Below are 27,758 nucleotides of genomic sequence, written 5' to 3' on the forward strand. Positions count from 1 at the left end.
AAAATATCACATACTTTAAAACTTTTACTCAAGTAACATTCTAAACAGTGACTGTTTAGTCATTTTCTGGTAAGATATCTATACTTTTACTCAAGTATGGCTTTCAAGTGCTTTATCCACCACTGGTGAAGTGTTTTTTCATTGGCAAATATCATTATTTTGGATCTCATTCTATTTATTTGTGAATATATTTAATTTTTGTTTATCTCTACATTTATTTGTGGATCATAGTATATTTATTTAAAACAAATGAGCGATTCTTCTCCATACTTAATGTCACAAAGTATAATAAATGCTGAATGATTCACCAGAGCCCCAAGTCAAAAAGAGAACGTGCAGACCAGCATGACTCGTTTTACCGTAAAACACCGTATATACCCTGATCTTTTTTTGTCTCGTCTCAGATGTTGGTAAGCTTTAAGGGGTGTAAACCTCTAATCTAATTCAATCCGTCGATTAACATCCAGCAACCTGCATTTCATTCGGACATAAGAGGATCAGAACAGTAATTTCTGCCGAATCAAGGCTATAATGGCGACGCAGAGACGGGTCAAGAGTTTATACATTGTCCTTTAATGCCATTAGAGATTCATTGACTTTTAATATGTAGTTGCGTTATAGTCAAGTATGGATCAGATGATAAAATGTTGTATTTCACGCCATTAAATGCTGTTTGTTTAATGTTTTTCCTGATATAGCGGATCGTCATGTAGTTTGGGAATGCGGGTGCGCGTGTATTAGAAGGATTGTGAGTGCGCGTGGAAAGTGTTGGTCTTCTGTACGTGGCAGCGACTAAAATCACTGCAAAACCGAGCAGAGGAGTGTTTATAAAACTCTTGACTGGGTCTGCCCCATCACACTTGAATTTCAACTCAAAACGAGGTAAGAGCTCATACATTTTTAACTGTTTTCAGATTGAATTAAGTCGATTGTTTGATTTGCATCGAATCTGCATGACAACAGCAACATAGTAATATTTCACCTCTTATTTACAATGTTTCTTATCCTGGTGTTATCATTTGTATTCAGACTATTGCATGCACGTTTTGAAAATGCAGCCTGTCAGCAGATGGGGAAATGTTGTTTTACTACAAATACCATGGTTAAACTGTTTAATTTGTGGTTACCATGGTTTAGCTATGTTTTTTTTTTTTTTTTTTGTAGTAAAACCATAGTTAATGTTCATAATGGAAGTTTTAAAATAGTGTTTTAGTGTAAGTAAAATAAGTATAAAACCGTTATTTGTATTTCTTTATTCCTTGAACACTTGAAATACAAGGTATTTGTTTTAGGTTAATTTCTTTTTCTGTTTTTTTCTTTCTGCAGGTGTTAAATCAGATGTATGAAATATACTACTTTGACTTCTTTTCACTTATTGAATTCAAGAGTCACGGTTAGCTGCTGCGATGAGTCTAATTAATATGAATAAATATTATTTATAGTTATATTAAGTGTTTTGCTGATGTTCTGAAAGCTCAAGGCACATGCAAGCATGTAAGCAGCAAATCCTCATGGGGTGGACAGGAAATTTTCTAGAAGATGTCGTCATCGCTCTTGTGCACTGACTGACTTCAGAAACATTTGGGAGTTTAGAGGAATTGCTCTTAAAGTATAATCAGTCTTCTAACAGTACCTTCACATTATTCACCTTAAATTATATTCTTTGATGAACATTGTTGATTCGTCTGAATCCCTAACTCTGTTCAGATGGAACAGGCAGATCTTTGTTAGGGTGGGAATTGTCCTATTTTCACACATGGAAGAATCTTCAGTGAGCTGTCGCCATTCAAAACCTTTAAGAAGGGCCGTTAGCACAAACACAGCTGAGTTTACATGACTTTTAAAGTGGGTGCAAAGACAGTCAATCTGAACTCCAGATGTTTAAGAAGTGGATTGAATCTGACTGTGTATTTCTGATTGATGAGTCTTTGCCAAGTACAGCGCTTGAGTCGCGTTACTAACCCAATTGCACAAATAATAGACATTCTGTTTTTTTCTCAGACAAACAGATTTTAGTAGGAGCTTTATACATAATCTTTACAAAAATGTTGGCACAGCCAAAGATTTCACCCTTGCACTGTTGCAAATGCATCACAGTTGTGTTGGAATTGGATTGTGACTTCCTGAATCTAAAAACGAATGGAATTGTGAGGTCTTTATGGTGAACTTTTTAAAGATGCTCTCTGTGGTTTCCATTTCGAGGTCAACCAATTTCATCCACGCCCAGTTAAACACTTCTCTCTGTATGATTTGACAGTGATGAGTGGTCATTAGATAAAAGATTCGTTAGTTCTCAACCTCACATTTGTACCAAAATCTTTGCCTTTTGTCAAGTCATTTATATAGCGCTTTTCACAATACATGTTGTTTCAAAGCAGCTTCACAGTGACAATAGGAAAATTCTTATCGAGCTAAAGTTGGTTTTTGATTGAATCACTTCCGTTAATTATTACTTTAGGGGCCGCTTAAACAACACCTTTCCCAATGAAAACCGAATACCCCTAATGCATTCTTGCCGTTTATTTACGTGCTTAGTCACATGTTTAGTCTATGTTTGCGTGTGTGTATTTGCGCAAAAGCTTGGTCCTTTTTTTTTTTAAAAAGTGATATTTGCCAAATTACTTTACTGGTCCGGATAATACCAAAAAATTAGTTGTGTCCGTGGATCTATGCAAACTGGAATACTTTTGATAACGTTTTATCTATACGTAGAAAGGAAAGGGAAAACTAAGTGACTAATTTAATTATAAAAATCATAAAGTTGTATATATATAATACATTCAGTGGTTATCTGTATAACATATTGTAAAGGGTTAGTTCACCCAAAAATGAAAATAATTTATTAGTCATTTATTAATCACCCTCATGCTGTTTCACACCCGTTAGACTCTTCAGAGCACAAATTAAGATATTTTTGATGAAATCCGATGGCTCAGTGAGGCCTGCATAGCCAGCAATGACATTTCCTCTCTCAAGATCCATTAATGTACTAAAAACATATTTAAATCAGTTCATGTGAGTACAGTGGCTCAATATTAATATTATACGATAATATTAATATTGAATAATTAATATTATTATATTATATTAATGCACCAAAAAAAAAAAAAACAGTAAACCAAAGATTCAGCTTGTCGAATCAGCAGTTCGGAGCGCCAAATTCACGTGATTTCAGCAGTTTGACATGATCTGAATCATGATTCGACACGCTGATTCATAACGCTCCGAAGCTTCCTGAAGCAGTGTTTTGAAATCGGCCATCACTATATAAGTCGTTATTTTGTTTTTTTGGCGCACCAAAAATATTCTCGTGGCTTTATAATATTAATATTGAACCACTGTACTCACATGAACTGTTTTAAATATGTTTTTAGTGCATTAATGGATCTTGAGAGAGGAAATGTCATTGCTCCGTATGCAGGCCTCACTGAGCCATCAGATTTCATAAAAAATATCTTAATTTGTGTTCTGAAGATGAACGAAGGTCTTACGGGTGTGGAACGACACGAGGGTGAGTAATAAATGACAGAATTTTAATTTTTGGGTGAACTAACCCTTTAAGCATGGATAATTTATAATAAATAAGCTACTTTACATGTAAACTGTATTCTGGTGAATGCATAGTAGTTTACTCTTTCAGGTTTACCAATGTCTCGTGTCTATGAAGTCTGGTCAGCATCTTCCATTCAGCCCAAATTTTCTGATTCAGACATCAAGCTGAATATGTTGGTCTCAGATTTTATTCACTTTCTTACCTCTAAGCAAATTGAATTGGTTGCTGTATAAAAAAATACTGTTGTGTAGTCGCTTAGGTGCACGGCAAGTTTTCCAATCTACAGTACAGAAACTGTCTTTTCTGGTCATACTCTTCTTTTTTTCATACTCTTCTTCAAGAAAAACTCTGCAGCTGTTTATTGCCCCAGTTGTGGTTCAACACCAAAGAGCTTTCTGTAGACTAAGTCTGACTTGGCTTAGTATTTAATGTCTGTCCGCAATAGTAAAAAATACAAGTTTGGAAACATTACATTTTTTTTTGTTTTTGAAGGAAGTTTCATCTGCTCACCAATGCATTTATTTAATCAAAAATATTGTAAAAACGGTAATATTGTGAAATATTATTACAATTTAAAACAGCTTGTTTTTAAAAAAAAATAAAAATAAATTTTTTATATATATATATATATATATATATATATATATATATATATATATATATATAGGAAACTGTAATTTATTCCTGTGATCAAAGCTGAATTTTCAGCATCATTACTCCAGTCTTCAGTGTCACATGATCCTTCAGAAATCATTCTAATATGCTGATTTATTATCAATGTTGAAAACAGTTGTGTTGCTTCATACTTTTGTGGAAATGATTTTTTTTAAAGAACAGATAGTTCAATGAACAGCATTTATTAAATTTAATAAAGCATTTATTAAATAGAAATCTTTTGTAACATTATAAAGGTCCTCACTGTCACTTTTGATCACTTTTAATGCATCCTTGATGAATAAAAGTATAAATTTCTTTCTCTCTTTTTTCAGTCTTACCACAAATTGTTTCCACAAAAATTTTAAAGGGATAGTTCACCCTAAAATCAGAATGATTTCAGAAGGATCATGTGACACTGAAGACTGGAGTAATGATGCTGAAAATTCATTTTTAATTTTATTTTAAATTGTAATAATATTTCACACAATTATTTAAATTAATGCAAGCCTTGGTGAGCAAAAGAGACTCCTTTATTCCTTTATTTTTAGTTAAAGACTTTAAAGCGATATACGGTACATCTGCACATTTCTAAAATGTCTGTTTGTTTTTCTTGCAGGTTTTTGCTCGACAATGGCAGCATTTCTGGCGCTAACTCTGTTGACTCTGTCAATCTTCTCTTCACCCACGCAAGCTGAAATCTTCACATCAATCGGTAAATTTCTAAATAAAGTCATTCTAATTTGCAATTGAACTTGCAGAGACTGGATTGTAAGTGAACCATTGGACGTTTGATTTCCCCAAACCATGTAAATACTGGTGCATTATAGTGCTATAACAATGCATCGGTTTGTTTGAGCTTCTTGTCCAGCCCAACGCAGCTGTTGATCTGGCAGATGAGGGGAGTGTTTGGCAAACATTATTTTTGCAATTCCATTTAGTGATACTAATCTTGCAGAAATTATACTCTGATGCTTTAATGATAAAAACATTCTTTTGGGTCTTTTTAGGTCATGCATTGCGAAATCTTATTTTTTCCCGGTCCTTTGACAATAAATGTCATTATGCTATAAAACATACTGTATTGTAAGTTTCAGAACTCAAAACTTCCTCATTAGTCCAAAAACAGCTTCTATTGAAACAAAGTTGTCAAAATTACTAATTATCTTCTTGCCAACCCAGTGACTATATAGCAAACTTCACACCGTTCCTCTTAGTAGCATGAAAATCAACTGTTAATTAAATCGTCATTATATACAGAAAGCAATCAAGGAATCTACATTCTCACCAAAACTCCTGTTCAGTAATGCTGTTTACACTGCAAAATGCAGTGAGAGTAGGTCTAAATATAATGGTCTAATCAGCACTTTATATTATGTTATTAAATGAAATGGTAAAAATGTAGCAAGTTTAATGCTTTCAGATACTAAGACATTAACCAGTCATTAGTGGCTTTGCTGAAGGAGCTTGAATAAGTGTGCCTTTTTGGTCTTGTGGTCATTTCTTTTTTTTATGGTAATTTTCTCACCTCCTATCAAAGGCCAAATGACAGACCTGATATTCACCGAGAGGGAGCTTGTCAAATCGCTGAAGGAATACATCGAGGCAGAAGAGTTGAAACTTGAAGCTGTGAAGAGGTGAATCTTTAACTAAAATGATTTTTTGTGTGACTCACATGAAGCCATGACTCATTTGTGTGTGTGTGTGTCCATCTGCTGGCTTCAGCTGGGCTAATAAACTAGATACGTTGACACATGCATCCACATCGGACCCCGAAGGCTTCCTGGCTCACCCGGTGAACGCCTACAAGCTGATGAAGAGACTCAACACGGAGTGGTCTGAATTAGAGAGCCTGGTGCTGCAAGACCCATCAGATGGTACAGTCTGTCCACCTTTTCCTACACCCCATGATGCTTTGCGCAGATTGTGGGAGCAACTTCTGTTAGACTGTAAACAGTCAGTGAAAGGAACAAAATAAGCATTTTCAAAAACTGGGTACAATGAGATGACATTATTCCACTCACCCTTCAACCACTGAAAATTACAAGTGTAAAAGCATTATCAAATTACAACAACAGAGCCCAAAAGAATACATAAATAACCCTAAAAGCTTGATTATTTCCACAGCAATATTACAGACGTTAAATATCGCTGTAGTAATATTATGTAACGTCTTGTCTAATCAAAAATGATAATTTTGACAGACAACAAATGTGTAACAACATTCCAGTAAACGCAGCTAATAGGGGTTAGAAGTGAAAAGGGGAGGAAGTTAGATCTTAACCTTTATAGGGTCTTTTTAGACCCCAAACGACATTTGCTAAAATAAAAAAAATGTTCTCTTTGTCCAAATGCCATGAAACTTTGTACAGTGGTTAACAATTTCTAGATTTACAAATAAAAAAAAAAGAGTGATATCTTGTTTTTATGTTAGTGTAAAAAAAAAAAGTCACAACAAAATAAAATTTAAAATTACAACAAAATGTAATTTTGTAACAAAATAATAGTTTTTACATTTGTGCAGTTTTTGGAGGATTTAAATGTAAATTTATTAAATAGTTTTTTATACAAAAACAGCTTTTTATGTAAAATTCACTTTATAAAAGACCCACATTTCTAACTTTCATTCATGGGGATAACATGGATAATTTGACATGGTTTAGTGTGAGATTTTTGCCCATCTTTTGGAAAACGCAGTTTTAAAAGTAAAAAACAATCACTTTTACCAGTAGATGCTGCAGAGCTCCACTATTTGCTGTTTGACTGACTGAAAGACTCTTTTCGCAAGTATTTTTTAGTTGGATTCATATCTAAATATTATGAAATCATAATTATGACAATAAAAATTACTTTTTGTCAAAGTTTAGTAATTTTTGTACTGACAAAAAAAAATCAATTTTTCAAAAATTTTGATTTTTGAGGATGAATGGACTACTTGCACAACTACTTCTGTGTTCTACTTATTACGGCTCGAGCGTTTCCGGTCAGCGTTCAGCGCACTTATATACAGAGAGCTTCTCGTGAAAACGCAGATTATTACTACGTTTTAGGGCTGCCAAATGTTTTTTAAACAATTAATCATATTCTCTGCATTAACATTAATTATCTTCAACCTGCTGAAAAGTTTATTAATATATTTCGCTTCCAAAATGCGCATTCTGAATAATAAATAAATATATTTCCCCACTAACCTGCCGCCGTTAACTGCTTGTCTTCTCATTAGCAGTGTTTTTCTCTTAATCATTATATTTCAATTAAATTTTCATTTAAATGAATTTAAACGAGCAGAAGAGCATACAAGACATGCACAAACAAACCAAGCTGACGATTAAACAGCAGTATAACCTTTCATATAATAGTTATAATTAATCAAATACTTATGAAGGCAAACCATGGTTTTACTATAGTAAGAGTGTAGTAACTATATTTAATTTTCGTACAAGCAGTAGGCTATTGCTTGCGTTGGTGCTCTTTTATTCCAGTGTTTGAAATAGTTGAATGAATGTGAAAACTACCTTAAAATAGTGACTAAAATTAAATTATAATATTATGTTCATTCTGATCTCATTCATCCTGTCTCACACTGCAGCGTCGCGATCACTAGTAGAGCGCTGACACCCTGTGGTGAAAGAATCACGGCTTATGTTGAATTAAAACTTAAAGTTCCGTTGAGTTTGGAAAGGTGGTAATCATCAGAATATCTCTGAATATGTCTGGAATTTAAAATCATCCTGAGGACTCTCTTTTTAGGAGGGGTTTAGTTAGCTATGTGATAACAGCCCATTGAAAATATATATAACTGGAAACAACTGAGCCGTAATATATCAAACAGGATGTGCGTCACGAGGCTCAGTGCAAGTAGTCCATTCTGTCCATTTTTTTAAGTGGAGTCTCATCATAATGTAACAATATTGAAAAACTGATTTTATTTAAAAAAAAATACTAAACTTTGAAAAATACTAAACTAAAAATACTAAACTAGCTTTTATTGTTATAATTGTGATTTCATAATATTTAGATATGAATCCATCTGAAAAATACTTGTGAAAAGAGTCTTTCAGTCAGTCAAACAGCAAATAGTGGAGCTCTGCTGCCATCTACTGGATAAAAGTGATTGTTTTTTACTTTTAAAACTGCGTTTTCCAAAAGATGGGCAAAAATCTCACACTAAACCATGTCAAATTATCCATGTTATCCCCATGAATGAAAGTTAGAAATGTGGGTCTTTTATAAAGTGAATTTTATATAAAAAGCTGGTTTTGTATAAAAACCTATTTTAAAAAAATAAAATAAATAAAAATAAATATTTATTTATATAAATTTAAAAAATATGATAAATCCTCCAAAAACTGAACAAATGTGGAGTAAAAACATTAATAAACATTACATTTTGTTGCCTGGAGTCTCTGGAGACCCCAAAGACCACACACGGGTTAAAGCATCCGTGTGAAAACAAACCTGGAAAGCGACATGAGGATTGGGGGAGAAAACGAGAGATTCTTAGTGAATTCCAGGGAATTGTTCATAGGATATATCTTGAAAAAGGAAGAAAAAGAGAGAAAATAATCTTGAGGAAAAGAATGCAGCGACTGAAAAGAGCAGTTGCCACAGATATTCTTGTGATACCGCACCACATTAAAATACAAAGTGTTACATTATTCTCTTGAAGTCTGGAAATAGAACATGAAGGAAATTTTACAGCTCATTCAGTCAAACTGACAGATAAGGATTATTTGGAGTGCAGATGTATGATTTGAAATTATTTCAATCTTTTTGAGTGGAACTTTCCCAAACCGGAAGTTCTTTAATACGTTTATCACAAAGAAGCCATGATAGCTTTAACTTTGAGAAAGTTGTATTGAAGAATGATATAATCAAAGAAAATGGACTGGAAGGCGTGTTTTTTTGACACACCATGATTTTGCGGTATGGTTGTTATTATACAGTTTTATCTTTTGGCATCTTTTATATTTCTTTTTGAGATATGCCAACGTTTTTATGCTGAAGCACATGTTTAACATGTTTTAACTGGTGGAAGATGGAGATCCAAGACCAGGTCAAATATAGTTTAATACCATTTAAAAAGCTTTTAAGAATATAACGGTTAAATATACTAGTGGTCCTCCGATATTTTATTTATTTATTAATTTATTTTATTTAATGGCTGATGCTAATATTTCAGAGAGCAGATAAAACAGATGTGTTAAAAACAACACAACTTGTGTTATATCTTAACACACCTGTGTGTCTAGTTAAGGACAACACATTTTGTGTTACTTTTAACTCAACCATGTGTTATTCCTGCTCATTTTCTACACACTAATGTGTTATATTTACACAATTTGTGTCAATTATGTACACAAAATGACACAAAATGTGTCATAAAAAATAACACAAAAAATGTGTTATTAATTAACACATCTTTTTTGAGAGATAAGCTGATATATTTATAATTATTTCTATTTATTTGACATAATATTTAATAAATTAGTAATTAAATAATTTGAAAATCTATTAAAAATAAATCTGAACAAATTAGACATACTTTAGATGGCAAATTCTTGATTCTGAAATCCTATTAGAAAAAATATACTTGTTAAAAATATATGAATAAAAGAAGTAAACACTGTAACCAACAGGGCACTCAGTAATCTGGTAAATTTGTTTATCATATTTTTTTTTTTTTTTTTTCAAATAAAGAAAATATATACTCATTTTACATATAGCACACAGTGGAAAACTGGATATGGCACAACCAATTATTTAAAGTTGGTCAATCGTGCATCCTGACCTTTTTATTACTAATAATATAAAAGCAAATGCTATTCTACTTTTTCATATCCATCTTATTCCTGCGCCCCATATCGCTTTGCTCGAATTATGGGAGTAACTTCCATTTAAGCTGTAAACAATCAGTGAAAGCCTCGCTCTATGAACGCAATTATACTTTTTTTTTTAAACTGGGTACAATGAGATGACATTATTCTACTCACCCTACAACCATCGAACATTAAAAGGACATTTAAAAGTGTAAAAGCATCAACAAGGTACTTTCAGCAGACCAGGAATAACCCCACAGCAATAATGGACGGGTTAAATACTTATCTAGTAATATATATCTGTATTATGTACCAAATGTTGCCTTAATGATCAAAGATGTTCATTAAATTCAGCATTGCGTGATAATATTTCAAAGTGATTTCTGTCATTTTGACAGATAATAAATTGTATTTACCTGTGAAAACAAACCTGGAAAGAGAGGATTTGAGGAGAGATTCTTCATGCATTCCAGTGAATTATTAATGGGATATATCATAAATTAAATCAGGAAAACAGACCACAGATGTGCAGTATTGTCCTTTTTCTTACTGTTACAGTGGAATGCAAAGGAGAAAAAAGAAAATAATCGTGAGGCGACTGAAAAGAGCTTTTGCAATAGATGTTCATGTTATAACATGAAGGAAAATTGACAGCTCGTTCAGACAAACTGACGGTTTTGCTTTATTTGTAGGGCAACCTTTATGAAGTGATTTGTTTGTCTTTTTGAATGGAAGTTCCCCAAACCAGATATAATAATTGAAAACTCTGTAGACTCATCAGGAATAAGGTGGATACAGTTTACTTTTTTTGTTTAACAATTTTATCGAATAACATTAGAATGGTTTGTTAAACAGAGACTGTAAACTAATGAAGACTGAAAATGGGAGCACTCAGCAGCTTCAAAATAAAAGTCCCATTTCCAGCCAAACATAAAAACAGATCAGTCAATGCAGATATTAAAAAAAAAAACAATGTAAGGCTTTACATTTTTGAACAATGTAAGGCTGAACACCGTTACTGACAATCCTCATTTTGGCTGCGTGAGATTCTCCAGCTTTGTTGTTGTTGAGCTGTTAAAGCTCCGCCCTCTTCTGGAGCAGCAGCTCATTTGCATTTAAAGGGACACACACAAAAACGGCTGTGGGGTATTTTGAGCTGAAACTTCACAGACACATTCTGGGGACAGCAGAGACTTATATTACATCTTGTGAAAAGGAGCAAAAGCGCTATTCAAATAAAATTGACTTGACTCTGTGTATAGTAAAATCAGTGTCAGGGTTTGGGTGTGTGTGAATAGAGTCAGTCATTGCAGCCGCTGATTTATTTTCACTCTCACATGCATGTGTTGCAACATGTTGCCACGTGGAGTTCTTGAGAATGTTTTCACTTAAAATGAAAGTCAAGTAAAGGATAATGTACAGTCAGCCGGTCACCATCACAGGAAGTAACCCTGACAGGGGGATCAGGACCCCAACATGAAGTAATGTAAATAAATGATTCTGAAATGCAAAGTATTTGAGATAAAATCATTTTCTAATGTGAGAAGAAAGATCACCGAGTGGCATGTAACTGCCACAGCTGTATGGAGTAGGAAATCGGTCAGTTATACAGTTAAGATGTCATTTATTTAAGAATATTTGATCACATAATGCTGCCTTTGGTGTATTTGATTCTCATTGTGTCATTAAAAGTAATCAATTATTTTCAAATCTTTTTTTTTTCTTCAGCAAACACCAGATCCCTTCAGGTCATGTCTAATAAAAAAAACCCCACAAAGCTCTTTTTTTCTCTCTCTCTCTCTCTCTCTTTTCCTCCTGAAGGCTTTATATCAAACATGTCTGTGCACAGACAGTATTTCCCTGATGAGGAGGATGAGAAGGGAGCAGCCAAAGCGCTCATGCGTCTGCAGGACACGTATAAACTGGACTCCGAGAGTTTCTCCAAAGGCAAACTGCCAGGTCAGAGGCAGCACTCTGGTAACTCCAACTCTTGTTTTCATGATATACAGGCCTTATAAAGGATTAGTTCAATTCAGAATGAAAATTTGCTGATAATTTACTCACCCCCATGTCTTCCAAGATGTTCATGTCTTTATTTCTTCAGTCGAAGAGAAATGAAGGTTTTTGAGGAAAACATTCCAGGATTTTTCTCCATATAGTGGACTTCACTGGGGTTCAACGGGTTGAAGGTCCAAATGTCAGTTTCAGTGCAGCTTCAAAGAGCTCTACATGATCCCAGACGAGGAATAAGAGTCTTATCTAGAGAAACCATCGGCTATTTTCTAAAAATAATTAAAAATGTATATACTTTTTAACCACAAATGCTCATCTTGCACTGCTCTGTGATGCTCCACGCATTACGTAATCATGTTGGAAAGGTCACGTGTGACGTAGGCGGAAGTACCACGGCAGGGCAAAAAAAATCATCTCATTTTCTCCTTTAAAGGTGCCCTAGAATTAAAAATTGAATTTATCTCGGCATAGTTAAATAACAAGAGTTCAGTACATGGAAATGACATACAGTGAGTTTCAAACTCTATTGTTTCCTCCTTCTTATATAAATCTCATTTGTTTAAAAGACCTCAGAAGAGCAGGTGAATCTCAACATAACACCGACTGTTACGTAACAGTCGGGATCATTAATATGTACGCCCCCATTATTTGCATATGCCAGCCCATGTTCAAGGCATTAGACAAGGGCAGCCAGTATTAACGTCTGTAATATCAGGAAATTTGAATTCTGAAGTGAACTAATCCTTTAAGAGACGGTGATAAAATTAAACCCATCATTGCAACACTTTATAGGGGGAACGAATCAAATCACTACCAATGCAATGGATTTCTGTGACTTAAAGGGTTAGTTCACCCAAAAATTATAATTCTGTCATTTATTACTCACCCTCATGTCGTTCCACATCCGTAAGACTTTTGTTCATCTTCAGAACACAAATTAAGATATTATTAATGAAATCCGAGAGCTTTCTGTCCCTCCATAGACATCCAACGCAACTACCACTTTCAAGGTCCAAAAAAGGTAGTAAAGACATTAAAGTACTCCATTTATGAAAATATTGATCTGCAACACACATTCACGAGAGCATCATGACGCATGCATGTTGTGTTTACACGAGAGCTGACGTTGTTGCGTGAACATGCTTTGGATAATATTATATTGTAAATAAAGTGGTAAATTGTTTTTTTGCACAAACAAAGCACTCGTGTCGCTTCATAAAATTGAGGTTAAACCACTTGAGTCACATGGATTACCTTAAAGTCCCTGTAAAGTCATTTTAAAGTATGTGTTCTGAGTTTGTCACACCACAGAAAAATGTGTTATTAACCACCCAACCAAATTTGAATGATTAAAAAAAATCTGCAAGTAAATGAAATAAGTTATTAAAATCTCGAAAAAATAGGCAGCGCTCTCTGCTCTCAAACGCTGGGGGCGTGTCCACTGTCGGCGCTGAAATCACACCCACTCACGAGAGCTGCCGTCTCAACTTACTTGTCTAATGAGTCAAACATACTGATGCATATAAACAAAAGAATCACGTTAGAGGGTTCCACATTTTAGTAGAGTTACTGTGGACTACCTACTAATTATAACATAAACACACACGACAACTTACACTCATTGGGCACGTAACGTACTGCCGGACTGTTGTCGAGTCGACAAATGACGGTGCCGCGATAAATAAGGAGATCGAGCATATTGTATATTTTAACAACCATGTAATATTCATTTGCGTGACGAAAGCATTACTAGCTAAATGTGCAAAGAGCTGTATGACTGTAATGACACTCGAGATTGAGCGAGTGAACCGCTGTAGAGGCGGTGCGTCATCGACAGTTATATAGTGTTAGGGGAGGGGCTATGCTCGGGGGACGATGTGCGTCATTAGACCTCCGTTTTAGCTCCACCCAAAAAATCAATTCACAGATTTTGTAATGTGTTTCAGCAATGCATTTGTAACATTTATAAAGTGTTTAGAAAGAATTCTCAGAATTGACTTTACAGGGACTTTAATGATGTCTTTACTACCTTTCCTGGGGCTTGAAAGTGGTAGTTGCGTTGGAGCTCTATGAAGGGACAGAAACCTCTCAGATTTCATGGAAAATATCTTAATTTGTGTTCCAAAGATGAATGAAAGTCTCACGGATGTGAAACGACACGAGTGAGTAATGACAGAATTTTCATTTTTGGGTGAACTATCCCTTTAAATTGCATCTTCATGAGAATAAGTTGAAGGTATAGTTTTTTTTGTTAATGAATGTGCTTATTTCCTAGTTTTTTCCGCTCTTAAGTATAACTTTATTCATAACTATGTGCTTTATGTGAATTATCCCGAAAAGAGTCAGTTGCAAATAAGCAAGATTTCCAATATAAACTCCTTACTTAGTCCTGTGTTAAATTGTCCTGTTCTGTCCACAGGGGTGCGCTATAACGCTCTGTTGACAGTGGATGACTGCTTTGACATGGGGAAACTGGCCTACAATGAGAACGACTACTATCACGCAGTGCTGTGGATGCAGCAGGCGCTGAGACAGATGGACTCTGGGGAAGACGCCAAGACGCCCAAGGCTGATATTTTAGATTATCTTAGTTACTCTGTCTATCAGATGGGTGATCTGCCACGAGCCATCGAACTCACCCGACGCCTGGTGGCCATTGGTAGGCCATTTTTTCTCTCTCTCTTGGAAATGCAATATATCATAATGTAATGAGATATGAGACCGATTATAATGAAAATATCCATAATACAATTTTTTTGGCTGTGTTTTTTTTTTCTTGCCTGCAATGCATCATATTTAAAACTTAAACTAACCATTGCAAATTATGTGCATTCTTGCAGATCCCAGCCACCAGAGGGCAGGAGGAAATCTGCGCTACTTTGAGCGGATGCTCTCTAAGGAGCTGAGGGACATGGGTCGGAGCCAACAGGAGCTCACGGACGAGAGGCCCATTCAGCTTGACACTTATGAGCGGCCCAAAGACTACCTGCCTGAGAGAGAGGTCTATGAGGCCCTCTGCAGGGGAGAAGGCATCAAAATGGTGAGCCATAATGCACCATGAGGACTTGATTTATCTTTAAAGTCTTCACATTTTTGCTTTTGTAAGCAGCTGTTATTGACTTATTTACAGGTTTAATTTTGTAGATTAGGAATTGATTGGGTGGTTTGATTGTTGTGGTTTGCTATTGGTGGATCTCGTGAGTGACGGGTTGCTCCGCCCTCGCTCCAGTAAACACGTCATCAGAGAAAAGAAGAGATGTCGCTGCAAGAGGGAGGGGAAGTTCTTTTGATTAAAGATTACGAGTGCACATGAATTTAAAAAAATAATCATGTGCACAGATAAGTAATTTAATGCTGTATTCCATACAAATAAAAATTGTCAGTTTTGATTTTATGGTGACTTTAAGTCGTGTGGCTGTAGTTTCAAATCACTGTGTAATTTAATTTTTTTGTTTGTTTTTTTCAGTTTAATGTCTTGCCCCATAGAATTCCATTTATCTAAACTTAATTTAAATCTTTGGATGAATCAAAATCATCCTAAATAAGCTGTAGGTTCTTATAAAATATCTCATGATCTTAAAATGTCAGGAAGTTTTTTTTTTTTAATTTAATCTTAATTTTCCAACAGACTGTGAAGAGACGTAGCAGACTGTTCTGCCGTTACCAGGATGGCAACAGGAACCCACGTCTGCTGCTGAAGCCGATGAAGGAGGAGGATGAGTGGGACAGTCCTCATATTGTCCGCTTTCTGGAAGCCCTGTCTGATGAAGAGATTGAGAAGATCAAGGAGTTAGCCAAACCCAAGGTGAGTGCGCAGTATGTAAACCATTAGACCAGTTTAAAAGAATAGTTCATCCAAAAATCACACATACCATATGAGCCCATTTGTGTGTTTATTTTTAAAGCTGAAAAAGACAGAAAGCTGTAGATTTTTTTTTTTTTTTTTTTTTTTAAATCAAATTGTGATTTACAATCTCGACAGTCACTGCCTCCAGTTTGAAGAAACAGGCTCAACACTGATAAGAATTTTACAATTAAGATTGGGTTATTTTACAATTGGGTTATTTTACAGTGCCATAGTTACATTGTAACTACCCAAATAAGTACTAAGTACTATTAATTAACTACATGTACTTACTATAGAGTTACAGTTAGGGTTAGTTACTTGTAATTATGCATAATTTACTGTTATTACTATAGTAAGTATATGTAGTAACGTGTAACTAAGGCACTGTAAAATAAAGTGTTACCGTTTTTTGAGCAGAGGATGCTGTAAAATAGCAAAACTCTGAGAATAGATGATTACCATAATAAATGAAAACAATTTAAAAGCCTTTTTAGCAGATTTAATGTTCTATCTGTAATTATGATCCATAAATATCACCTTTTTTTTGTCAATAGAATGTAAAGGTAACTGCACCATCTCCTAATAAACCCACTAAGCTAAGAACTTCATACAAAAAGCATCAGCTGATTTACTGCAGAACTTACATTATTTTCATTGTGGAGACAAACTGGGCAAGGACTTTTCTCCATATAGTTGGCTCTACACGATCCCAGACGAGGAATAAGGGTCTTATCTAGAGAAACCATTGGTCATTTTCTAAAAAAAGAAAAAAAACCCCGCATTATTCATGCATTACATAATCATGTTGGAAAGGTCATGCGTGACGTAGGCGGAAGTACCAAGCAAGTGTTAACGAAGCAAAGTGAAACGGCCTTTACAAAAAAAGGTAAAACAACGATGTCGGACGATTTTGAAGTTGGAGGAGAAAACGAGATGGAGTTTTTCGCCCTACCCCAGTACTTCCGCCTACGTCACGCGTGATCTTTCCAACATGATTACGAAATGCGTGGAGCACCACAGAGCAGTGCAAGACGAGCATTTGTGGTTAAAAAGTATATAATTTTTATTTATCAATTTTTTTAGAAAATAGCCGATGGTTTCTCTAGATAAGACTCTTATTCCTCGTCTGGGATCATGTAGAGCTCTTTGAAGCTGCACTGAAACTGACATTTGGACCTTCAACCTTTTGGTGCCCATTGAAGTCCACTATATGGAAAAAAATCCTGGAGTGTTTTCATCAAAAACCTTCATTTCTTTTCAACCGAAGAAAGAAAGACATGAACATCTTGGATGACATGGGGGTGAGAAAATGATCAGGAAATTTTAATTCTGAAGTGAACTAATCCATAAAGGTGATAACTGCTGAATTTTTGGTCTGATCATGACACAAGAGAATAAAAAATATCACAATACTGGTTTGAAATGACACAAGGGTAATTTTTGGATGAACTATCCTTTTAAAGTTTTGTAATCTAGTTCCCAGTGCTCAGTCATTGTGAAATGTGAAGAAACTGAAATGTTATGCATGTTCTTTTACTTTATTTTTTGTTGTGTCTCAAAGCTAATTCTGTGTTATTCTCTGTAGCTTGCGAGGGCCACAGTGAGAGATCCTAAAACAGGCATTCTGACGGTCGCCAATTATAGAGTTTCCAAAAGGTGAGTATACATCAAATCATTTAATTATTCATGTCTGGCTTGATCAGAACATAAGGTGAAGTAACTGGCTGATATGATGACAGAACTGTTAACTGATTTTGCCACAACATTTATATTACAGTAGATATGCCAGTGCACAAGAAAATTCAGTATTCTAGACTGGCCAAACTATAACAGGCAAACCATCATGGGTTTTTTAAAATAATAAGTGTACTTGTTTGTGTTGAGATGCAGCTGTTCAACAGAATTTTGTCTATTACCTGGTTCTGTTGTCGTGTGTCTACAGCGCGTGGCTAGAAGGAGAAGATGATCCAGTGATCGCGCGGGTCAATCAGAGAATAGAGGACATCACTGGCTTAACTGTGGACACTGCAGAACTGCTACAGGTGATTCATCCAAAATACTCACACCAAATCACATAATATAATATAATATAATATAATATAATATAATATAATATAATATAATAAAGAGTTACAGAATAAAAAAATTAAACAATAAAATTGTACAATTATGTACAAAATAATTCTTGATGAACAGTTTTAATTAGTAGTATACATCCTCTAGATATTTAAACAAAAAATTTAAATAAATGTTTAGGGAATGATGCATTGCGTTGTGGTAAATTGAACACTAGTACAAGGGACATGATTTAATTTGATGTTTGCTTATGTGAATAATGAATTTTTGTGATAAGGGTGCCAGTGTTCTTATGAATTCTGTTTCATCTTAGGTCGCTAACTATGGTGTTGGAGGTCAATATGAACCACATTATGATTTCTCAAGGGTAAGACAATTGTGCAAAAACTGCATTGCTTTCAATTATGTGGCATGATATTTCATCAAAACAATCATTGGCATGTGCATGAAGAAATATATTAGTAATTATGTTTCTCTGACAATAAAGGAATTCTATATCAGTGGGTTTTTTACTGTCAATTGACACACAATATCCATTTCTCATCTTCATTCATATAACATTTGTTTAGGCCTGTTCCAGTCTTGGTTGGAGGAAGTAACATTACATTAGAAATATACATTATATTATATATTACAAAAAACAACAGAAGCATAGAAGTGACTCCGTCTTTACTTAAAATCAGGAGAAAACTGTATAGCATTGAAAGTAAGTGGCACCCAATACCTTATGACTTCCGAGTGCTACCATTTACTATACTTATAAGAAACAAAGATCCACTTTCCAACAATTACATTGAATTTAGGGCAGTGGTTCCCAAACTTTTTAGCTTGGAGTACCCCCTGAAGGGATTGCCATCCTTCTGCGTACCCCCTCTCTTCCACTTCGACTGCAGTCACACCTTTACCATTAAGGGACAAAATTTGAAAATTGATTTTCCAGTGCATTTTTTTTTACCTTTATGAATAACTTTATTTATTTTATAATGTTTTAAATAAAAAATGTTCAATAGAGAAATATGCAATGTTGGTAAAATTAAGTAAAATTTTTAAATATTAAACTAAAACCGCCAGTAGGTGGCACCAATTGAGTGAGTCATTGAATCATTCATTCAGTAACGAAGCAAGTGGCTGTGAATGAATCATTGAATCACTGACTCTCACGATTCGTTCAAAGCCGCAGAATTGTTCGCGAAACACAGACGTGTGTTGTAGTTCTGCTGTGTTTTGCGTCAGAACTATTATTTCATTGCAAAATAGAGTAAATACTGACTGTACTGTGTTTAAAAATGTACATTTTATTTTTTGACCTGTTGTATAATGTCACGTTTGCAGTCATGTGGATATTTGGGAACAATTGCATTCTTGCTCGTTATCAACATTAAATACAAGAACTCACACAAGGAATGTTTTTGTATCGGAGAAAGTTGAGTCTTAAATCGAAATTAATCCATTATTTGTGTCTGCATTTGTTCTTCATGCGAGTAAGTGCTAAATTCCCCACTTTTACAAAGGTGCATAGTCAACAGTAATTTAGCGCGATTTAAGGCAGCGTGCAGTCTACGCAATCTATCGTATGCATGCCATGCTGCTTGTGTGGATATTTTTGACTGCAAATGATGAGGTAATCTGATTAAATGTACTAGATTTACGACATTTTGGCAGTTAGAAATACATGCTCGATTTTAATATTATTTTAAGGTAGAATTAAATGAACTACTCAACATTTTGTTCGCGTACCCCCTTTTGTCACGTCACGTACCCCAGTTTGGGAACCACTGAGTTAGGGGTTCAAGCTCGTAGCACTGAAACCCAAATGTAATTGTTAAAATTTCCAAGAATCAGCATTCTCCCCTAAAAGTGAACGGATAGACCAAACCGTAAGTCGTAGAAACTTTGAGAACTGGTAGTACTCACACAGTCTACAACGTCACTAAGACTCGACCCTGATCGGCCTAAGGGGGGCGCTACAGATGTGAAAAATACAAAAACCAAAAAACTCCAAAACCATCCTCAAGTGTCTTTGGCACCAAACAGTGCAGCAAGATTCTCTGGTGTCTGATTGTCAATAATTATCAAAACAAAAGTTGAAATTTGATTCACGAACTCTAAGGGACGCCAAAACGTTCAAAGTGGGCGGAGCCACTTTTGCTAAAATGGCTATAACCCGTGAATGGAATGAGATATTTTCACCAAACTTGGAACACGTGTGTATGAGCACAATCTTCGGTCACCTGAAAAAAATCATGGCGACTGACTTGGTGGCACTATAGCAGGGGGAAAAAAATCATGAATATGGCTATAACTACTTAACCGTTAGTCAAATTGACTTGAAAATTGGCATGCAGTGTTATTGCCCAAGGTGCCATGATTGTCTTTTTAGGACTATGGTGGATCTCAAAAAACATGGCTGCCATCTGCCAATGAAGTGTGAGCACCTATTAGACAAGGTTAACCGAGGCCAATCTGAACTCTGTGGGCATGTTCGACTCACGGCCCTAGAGGTCTGTGAGAATTTTGAAAGAAATTGGCCACTAGGTTTTGCTAATAAGTTTTAAGCCTCTGTAATCATGTGGTGTTTCACAATATTCTTACCATTAGATCTCCTCATACTGAACAAATTTGCCTCAAACCACTGCTGTCAATCAAATTTATTTGTTTATTAAATATTTTCAATTATGTAAAACACCTACTTTTGTGAACTAGTCCTAGGTTTTTCAAAAAAAAACAATGCAGTACAATTCTCTGGACTCTCTAGGTCAATAATTATCAAAAAAAAAAAAAAGTTGAACTATACCCTTTGGGTAGCTTGGGGAGTCATTTAGTAAATGAGCATGGCAAAGTGCATGCAAAAGCCTATAATTCCTAAACAAAAACTCAGAACTTCACTAAAATAGGTGATCACATGTGACATGTGATTCTAAACAAGCATGCAAACTTTTGAGATCGGACAATAGATGGCGCTATAACTGTTAAAAAGCTTTTAAAGGTGCCCTAGTTTCAAAAATTGAATTTACCTCAGCATAGTTAAATAACAAGAGTTCAGTACATGGAAAAGACATACATTGTGTCTCAAAATCCTCCTTCTTATATAAATCTCATTTGTTTAAAAGACCTCCGAAGAACAGGCGAATCTCAACATAACACCGACTGTTACGTAACAGTCGGGGGTGAACGCCCCAATATTTGCATATGCCAGCCCACGTTCAAGGCATTAGACAAGGGCAGCCAGTATTAACGTCTGGATCTCTGCACAGCTGAATCATCAGACTAGGTAAGCAAGCAAGGACAATAGCAAAAAATGGCAGATGGAGCAATAATAACTGACATGATCCATGATAACATGATATTTTTAGTGATATTTGTAAATTGTCTTTCTAAATGTTTCGTTAGCATGTTGCTAATGTACTGTTAAATGTGGTTAAAGTTACCATCGTTTCTTACTGTATTCACAGAGACAAGAGCCGTCGCTATTTTCATTTTTAAACACTTGCAGTCTGTATAATGCATAAACACAACTTCATTCTTTATAAATCTCTCCAACAGTGTAGCATTAGCCATTAGCCACGGAGGACAGCCTCAGATTCACTCTGAATAAAACGTTAACATCCAAATAAATACTTTACTCACATAATTTGAAGCATGCACACAGCATGCATGACGAACATCTTGTAAAGATCCATTTGAGGGTTATATTAGCTGTGTGAACTTTGTAAATGCGCTGCAATATAGTCGACAGCTCGTGTGGCAGGGAGCACGCAAATTAAAGGGGCGGCGCTGCCTAAATCAGTGCATTGTTAATGATGCCCCAAAATAGGCAGTTAAAAAAATTAATTAAAAAAAATCTATGGGGTATTTTGAGCTGAAACTTCATAGACACATTCAGGGGACACCTTAGACTTATATTACATCTTGTGAAAAAGCATTCTTGGGCACCTTTAAAAAAACACATGCATTTCCTTAGTAAATTACCTGTGTTGGCTGTAAATGGTCTTTTCAGTCTATGATCTAAGTGGTTACATGCTTTCTAAATAAAACACGATACCTTTTTACTCATGCTTAAAGGCCTAAAAGCGCTTGAACCCCGATAATTGCTGCTCGCAGCTATAATTAATGTGTTTATGTGAGGGTATAGTGTGTCACTTGATGGCAAAAAAAAGAGTTTTAAAATGTGTCTGTAACTTAAAAGTTTGAAGTAGAAGCTTGTACATAGTTTATTTCTGGTGGTAATAAGTTTCCTGATCATTTAATTGGGATTTTTATTGATAACTTGAATGCATTAGTGATTTTGATTTTGACAAAAGTACCTGCAACTCTCATAGAAAACACTGGAGCTGAAGTATTTTCATATTGTTTTAGATTGAGTACATGTTTGTAAATTGATTTGACACCCAACACTCAGCTTTTTTGTTGTCAGCATAAGCATATTTAGTGTAAAGTAATGTTGCCTCAGAGGCGGAGATATTCCACTGCTGCACTTCAATCTGGTTTAAAAGTTACAAACGTCTGTTGCAGCGTCCTTTTGACAGCAACCTCAAGGTTGATGGAAATAGACTTGCCACCTATCTGAACTACGTAAGTACATGTGTGTGCGCTCGGAGACGAGCGTTTCTTGCCTCTCTGCCTGTCTTTACTCTGCTCTAAAATTTTATCTTCATAGAAAGATGAACCTGATGCTTTCAAAACATTAGGCACTGGAAATCGTGTGGCTACTTTTTTAAATTATGTAAGTATGTGTATCTTGTGGTGCCTGGTTCCAGAACTCATGTGTATTTGATTGCTCTTGACTTGGCATCAGGTCTCGTGTCATCGGCTTCTGTGGATCCACATGAACACTACACACAACACCAGTGGGTCTCAGCCAGGGACAATAACACAAAACAATAGGGGTGTAAACGGTACACAGAAGTCATGGTTCGGTGCATACCTCGGTTTTGGGGTCACGGTTCGATGCGAGTTCGGTACAACAGGAAAAAGCATCAAATTCCCAATGCTAGGTTTCTTTTCATTTATTTTAAACAGACAGTAGTGCAAATTTCTGTTTGTTCCACCTGAGGTACAGTATTTAGTACAGTACAGCCTCCTTTAGTGTATTAAGCACTCTTGCATAGGTCATATTTTTTTTTTGTAGACAAAAGGTATTTGGTCACAATCAGCTGCAAAACTAAAAAGCATCTCTTGTGTTATAAAAGTACAAAATAATGAAAAATAAAAGATTAGTTTTCTTTGTGCGTGAGTTCATTAACAATGGCGGCTGTACAAAGTTCAATATTACGCTTTTTCAAGAAATCATGGAAAGATGAGCAAGAAGGAGACCTTTCCATGAGGAGACAGAGAGTAAAGTGGCATCTGAGGTTTCCCGTTTCCAGGACACGCATATTTCATCACTGGACTGTATTGAGACTTCCACAACACAAATCGTCACATTTGGCATGATTTTCTCTCATTATAACAATGGAAACAACTTAAAATACTCCGTCATGTATCGTCATACAGATAAGAGTAAGACATCATTCGAAACTAAAGGGTTTTATTTTGATTTGTGTACACTCGCAATAAAAACAAAACATTGTGCTTTTGAAAAATAAAGAAAACGCACACAGGATGACACTTTCTGCCGTCACAGTTCCCTTGTCTGTGAAGTTTGTGGAGCACGTCACAAAAATTAATCGAAACTCAGCGTATAGCTACTAGCAATCTCTTTTGTGCCGTCTGAACTCGGGTTGGTGTGTAGATTATCCCTTCTTCTGCTCTTTTTCCTGTTGTGGCGGTTAGCAAACAGCGTTGCATTACCGCATGCGCCCCCTTCTGGAGTGGAGTGTGGATTGCATGTGACTGACTGTATTCATCGTCTGACTGTGTGCACCATACTGTGACGGTTCAGGACGAATACATATACTGCTACACCCCTACAAAACGAGCTTTAAAATAAAATAAAAATAGATATTTTTTTGGTTACACTTTATTTCAATGGTCAACATTAGACATTTTACTAACTGCAAGCAAGTTGTCAACTAACTCTCATTAGAGTATTAGTAGGGTTAGGGTTCGGGTTAGCAGAATAAGCTGACATTTAGTCGCAAAGTTACTTATAGTCAGTAGAACGTCTGTTTTCCTGTAAGGGTTAGTTCACCCAAAAATGAAATTTCTGTCATTAATTACTCACCCTTTTGTCATTCCATACCCGCAAGACCTTCTTTCATCAAGATATTTTTGATGAAATCCGAGAGTTTTTTTTTTATCCCCCATAGAAAGCAACGTAATAAATGTCATTTAAGGTCCAGAAAGACATTGTTAAAGGGGTGGTTCATTGCGATTTCACTTTTTTAACTTTAGTTAGTGTGTAATGTTGCTGTTTGAGCATAAACAGTATCTGCAAAGTTACAGCGCTGAAAGTTCAATGCAAACAGAGATATTGTCTTTTAAAGTAACGGCAGTTTAATGCCTACAAAAACGACCGGTTTGGACTACAATGAGCTTCTTCCCGGGTTGGTGACATCATAAACCCTGCAAAACACGCCCCCGGGAACACACAACAAAGTGGACGAGGCCATGTGGCGCAGCATAATGAAAGCAGAAGAGTTGTGTACACCGGACGCGAGCAAAAGATAATAGAACCCATTATAATCTGTGATTTTCTACACTGGATGTTGCTACTTTAAAAGCAGAAGCTGCTGTTTATTGGCTTCAAACTGTAAGTAGGTTTTATTGTTTGTACATGTCTTTTAAACTTATAGTTCTGTTGCTATTTTTGGTTGCATCAAGGACAAAGAGCAACTCGTTTTTTGCTTCTCTAGCCAGTTAGCTAAATTCTAAGCATACTTCTCCAACAAACGTCTCTGTTCATAGACAAACAGTTGTTCATGCTATAAATTAAACGCTACCTTTACAAAAATGCTACTACTCAGTCATGTATTCGGCTACAGTAAAGCTTTAATCGGGATAAAACCGTATATTGAAAGCTAACAAACAGCAGTGACAGAATATCTAAACACTTTGACACAAATAAAAAATGAAATACCATTCATAAACGTCCTTTAAAAGCCACGATTGCAGAGGTTCTGCTTGACCCTCTTCATCTGGGTCTGATTCGGCTCAATTTGATACAGCAATATAGACGCCGTTATTTACATTTCCACTGAAGCACTAGTAATAACGAATGGTAAGGGGCGTGGCGTTTCCGGACGCTTCAGCGAATCACGATACACTGGGCCAGCTAACCAATCTGAGCACATTGCGTATTTCGAAGGGAGCGGGAAATCAAATGAGCTGTTCATATGACAATGGAAACAGAGGTGTAGAATAAAGGGGAAATATATGAAAAATACAGCTTTTTTTTTTTATTTTATTTTTTTATGTTAAACTGTGCCCCAAAAACACAATCAAGCCTATAAAAAAACCATTGAACCACCCCTTTAAAATAGTCAACTTGACTACAGTGGTTCAAAGTTAATGTTATGAAGTGACCAGAATACTTATTGTGCACAAAAACAAATGACTTTATTCAACAATTTCTTCTCTACCCTGTCAGTCTCATAACTTGCTTCCGTGTTTTAGTCCGAACGCCGGCTCAGTATCGGTCGACGCTGTTCACGTGAGCAGCACGACGCATGCGTGTTTATTCTCGTCGCTTCATAACATCAAATTTCACACATTGACTATTTTAACGATGTCTTTACTACTTTTCTAGACCTTGAATGATGGTAATTACGTTGCTTTCTATTCTATAAAAAAAAACTCGGATTTCATCAAAAACATCTTAATTTGTGTTCTGAAGATGAATGAAGGTCTTACGGGTGTAGAACGACATGAGGGTGAGTAATTAATGACAGAAATGTCATTTTTGGGTGAACTAACCCTTTAATCCTCATCCAGTAAATCACAAACAATTGGAAAACTCATGGGGCCTTCGAATATTGTTGTGGACAGTCTTAGAGTCAAAAAGCTTGAACCACTGCGCTACATTTTTCAAAGCTCTTTTGTTCATATTTTGTTACATTGAATAGCTCTAATCACAAGTTGTCATATAACAGATGCATTTCATTCAGAGCACTTCATAGAAGTACAATACAGGTGTCCTAGTACGTCTCCAGTTCCTAACATGGCTTTACTTCGGGCTGAACTTGTATCCATTGCATTAGTAGTCCAAAAATTAGACCCTTCTGATATAAGTCATATTCTGGACTGTATAGTTTTCTACAACAAAAATGTGAAACACTGATGACATATCATGTTGATGTTAATAATCTTTCTACATTTACAGATGAGTGATGTTGAGGCTGGTGGGGCGACGGTTTTCCCTGATTTTGGTGCTGCTATTTGGCCTAGAAAGGTGTGGACACATTTTAAAATATTTTATAAACCTTAAATGAAACATGTATGAAATCATTACATCAAAGATGATGTCCACTTCCACAAAGTATTATCTTTCCCTTATGTTAGTTTCAAAATCTACCAACAGCCTCTCCAATCAATGTATAATAAAGAAAAGAATTTTAATTAAATATAAATTTAGTTTCTGTCATTACATTGTATTTGATATATTGGAATAATATTGACCATCTGCCAATCTGATCTGACATCAGCTTGTACTGGTCTTTCTGTAGGGTACAGCAGTGTTCTGGTACAACCTCTTTAAAAGTGGAGAAGGAGACTACAGAACGAGACATGCAGCCTGTCCTGTTCTAGTAGGCAGTAAATGGGGTAAGTGGTCTAAATACAGTCTTTAAAGAATGCCAGCAATGCTCATGAATAGGCTAGAGATTGGTGTGCAATTGCTTTTTAAATGCAAAAATCAATATTCTTTTTAAATCTAACATGGCATGAAAAGTAGGTTGATTTAAATCCATCAAATGTCCAAGCCACCAATTCGCATTTACAAGTTCCTCTCGTTTGGCAGTTTCAAACAAATGGATCCACGAGAGAGGTCAGGAGTTCAGACGACCATGTGGCCTGACTGAAGTGGACTGATCCAGTGATGTCAGCGTTTGGACTCAGTACTATCATCAGTGCCTTGACTACACAATCGGACACTCCAGACTCCTCGAGAACACACATCAGCTCCAGTCAGGACTTACTGCTATGAGATGTGAGCAGGCTGGGCTTTGTCAGCCATTCTGTCTGTGAGGGATTTCTCTTTTATTTTGAGTGTTTTTACCGTTGCTTAACCTTTCTTGGCAGATTAAACTGGAGTATCACATCATAACAGAGCTCTCATTGTGTTCATGTAATGCATAAATTATTGTTCTTCAGTGTTTTATTTTATATTCGTTTGCAATAAAAATGTCCAAATTTGAAGTCATGTTTCTTTGTCTGCCTTTTGTGAGCTGTTAATATTGTTCCAAAGTCTGGAATATTTTCACAGACTGACGAGAACAGAATCCATCTGTTCATTCACTCACACACACACACACACTGTGCATATATTTTATTTGCTTTGCATTGATTGTTTTGCATTGTGATGTGTTCAATACATTATTATAGTCACTAGAATTCAAGTAAATATAAACCAGGAATAACAGTAAGACCATGAAACTGTGAAATGACTCACCACAAGCCTCTGTAATGACCTGTTTCTCAATTAGATTTGATTTTGTAATGTTTTTACTGTAAACACATCTTTGTTGAGACCACAGTTCTCTTTTCAGTATGTTACCTGCTGTAAGTACCTAGATTTCTAACCTGTCATGGTTGTAAGCGTGTCTAATCATAGCAGATTATTCAGTCAGACAACAACACAATTAGCTGTAATCTGTTTTCTTGAAAGGTGTGACTTAACTCACCACATTGCATCAGAGCA

General features: G+C 35.6%; 1 protein-coding gene across 8 annotated transcripts; it reads left to right on the plus strand.

Annotated features, from left to right (window-relative positions):
* Positions 1-275: 275 nt before the first annotated feature.
* On the plus strand, positions 276-27,256 carry p4ha2 (procollagen-proline, 2-oxoglutarate 4-dioxygenase (proline 4-hydroxylase), alpha polypeptide 2). 8 transcript variants are annotated; one of them, XM_048165713.1, is made up of 17 exons: positions 276-410; positions 699-882; positions 4,827-4,922; positions 5,748-5,844; positions 5,933-6,084; positions 11,848-12,003; positions 14,459-14,698; positions 14,880-15,079; positions 15,668-15,844; positions 17,472-17,542; positions 17,829-17,928; positions 18,276-18,329; positions 22,475-22,534; positions 22,620-22,685; positions 26,223-26,291; positions 26,566-26,662; positions 26,859-27,256. In XM_048165713.1, exons 3-17 carry the CDS (start codon positions 4,841-4,843, stop codon positions 26,927-26,929), a joined length of 1,692 nt encoding a protein of 563 aa, XP_048021670.1. In that variant the 5' UTR covers positions 276-410; positions 699-882; positions 4,827-4,840; the 3' UTR covers positions 26,930-27,256. The 8 variants fall into 8 exon arrangements, with proteins under 8 accessions (XP_048021670.1, XP_048021671.1, XP_048021672.1 ...); XM_048165714.1 differs by having other exon boundaries at positions 408-549; XM_048165715.1 differs by lacking the exon at positions 276-410 and having other exon boundaries at positions 421-882; positions 11,848-11,985.
* Positions 27,257-27,758: the final 502 nt, after the last annotated feature.

This window comes from Megalobrama amblycephala, linkage group LG18 (genome assembly GCF_018812025.1).
Source record: "Megalobrama amblycephala isolate DHTTF-2021 linkage group LG18, ASM1881202v1, whole genome shotgun sequence".
NCBI classification, from domain to species: Eukaryota; Metazoa; Chordata; class Actinopteri; order Cypriniformes; family Xenocyprididae; genus Megalobrama; species Megalobrama amblycephala.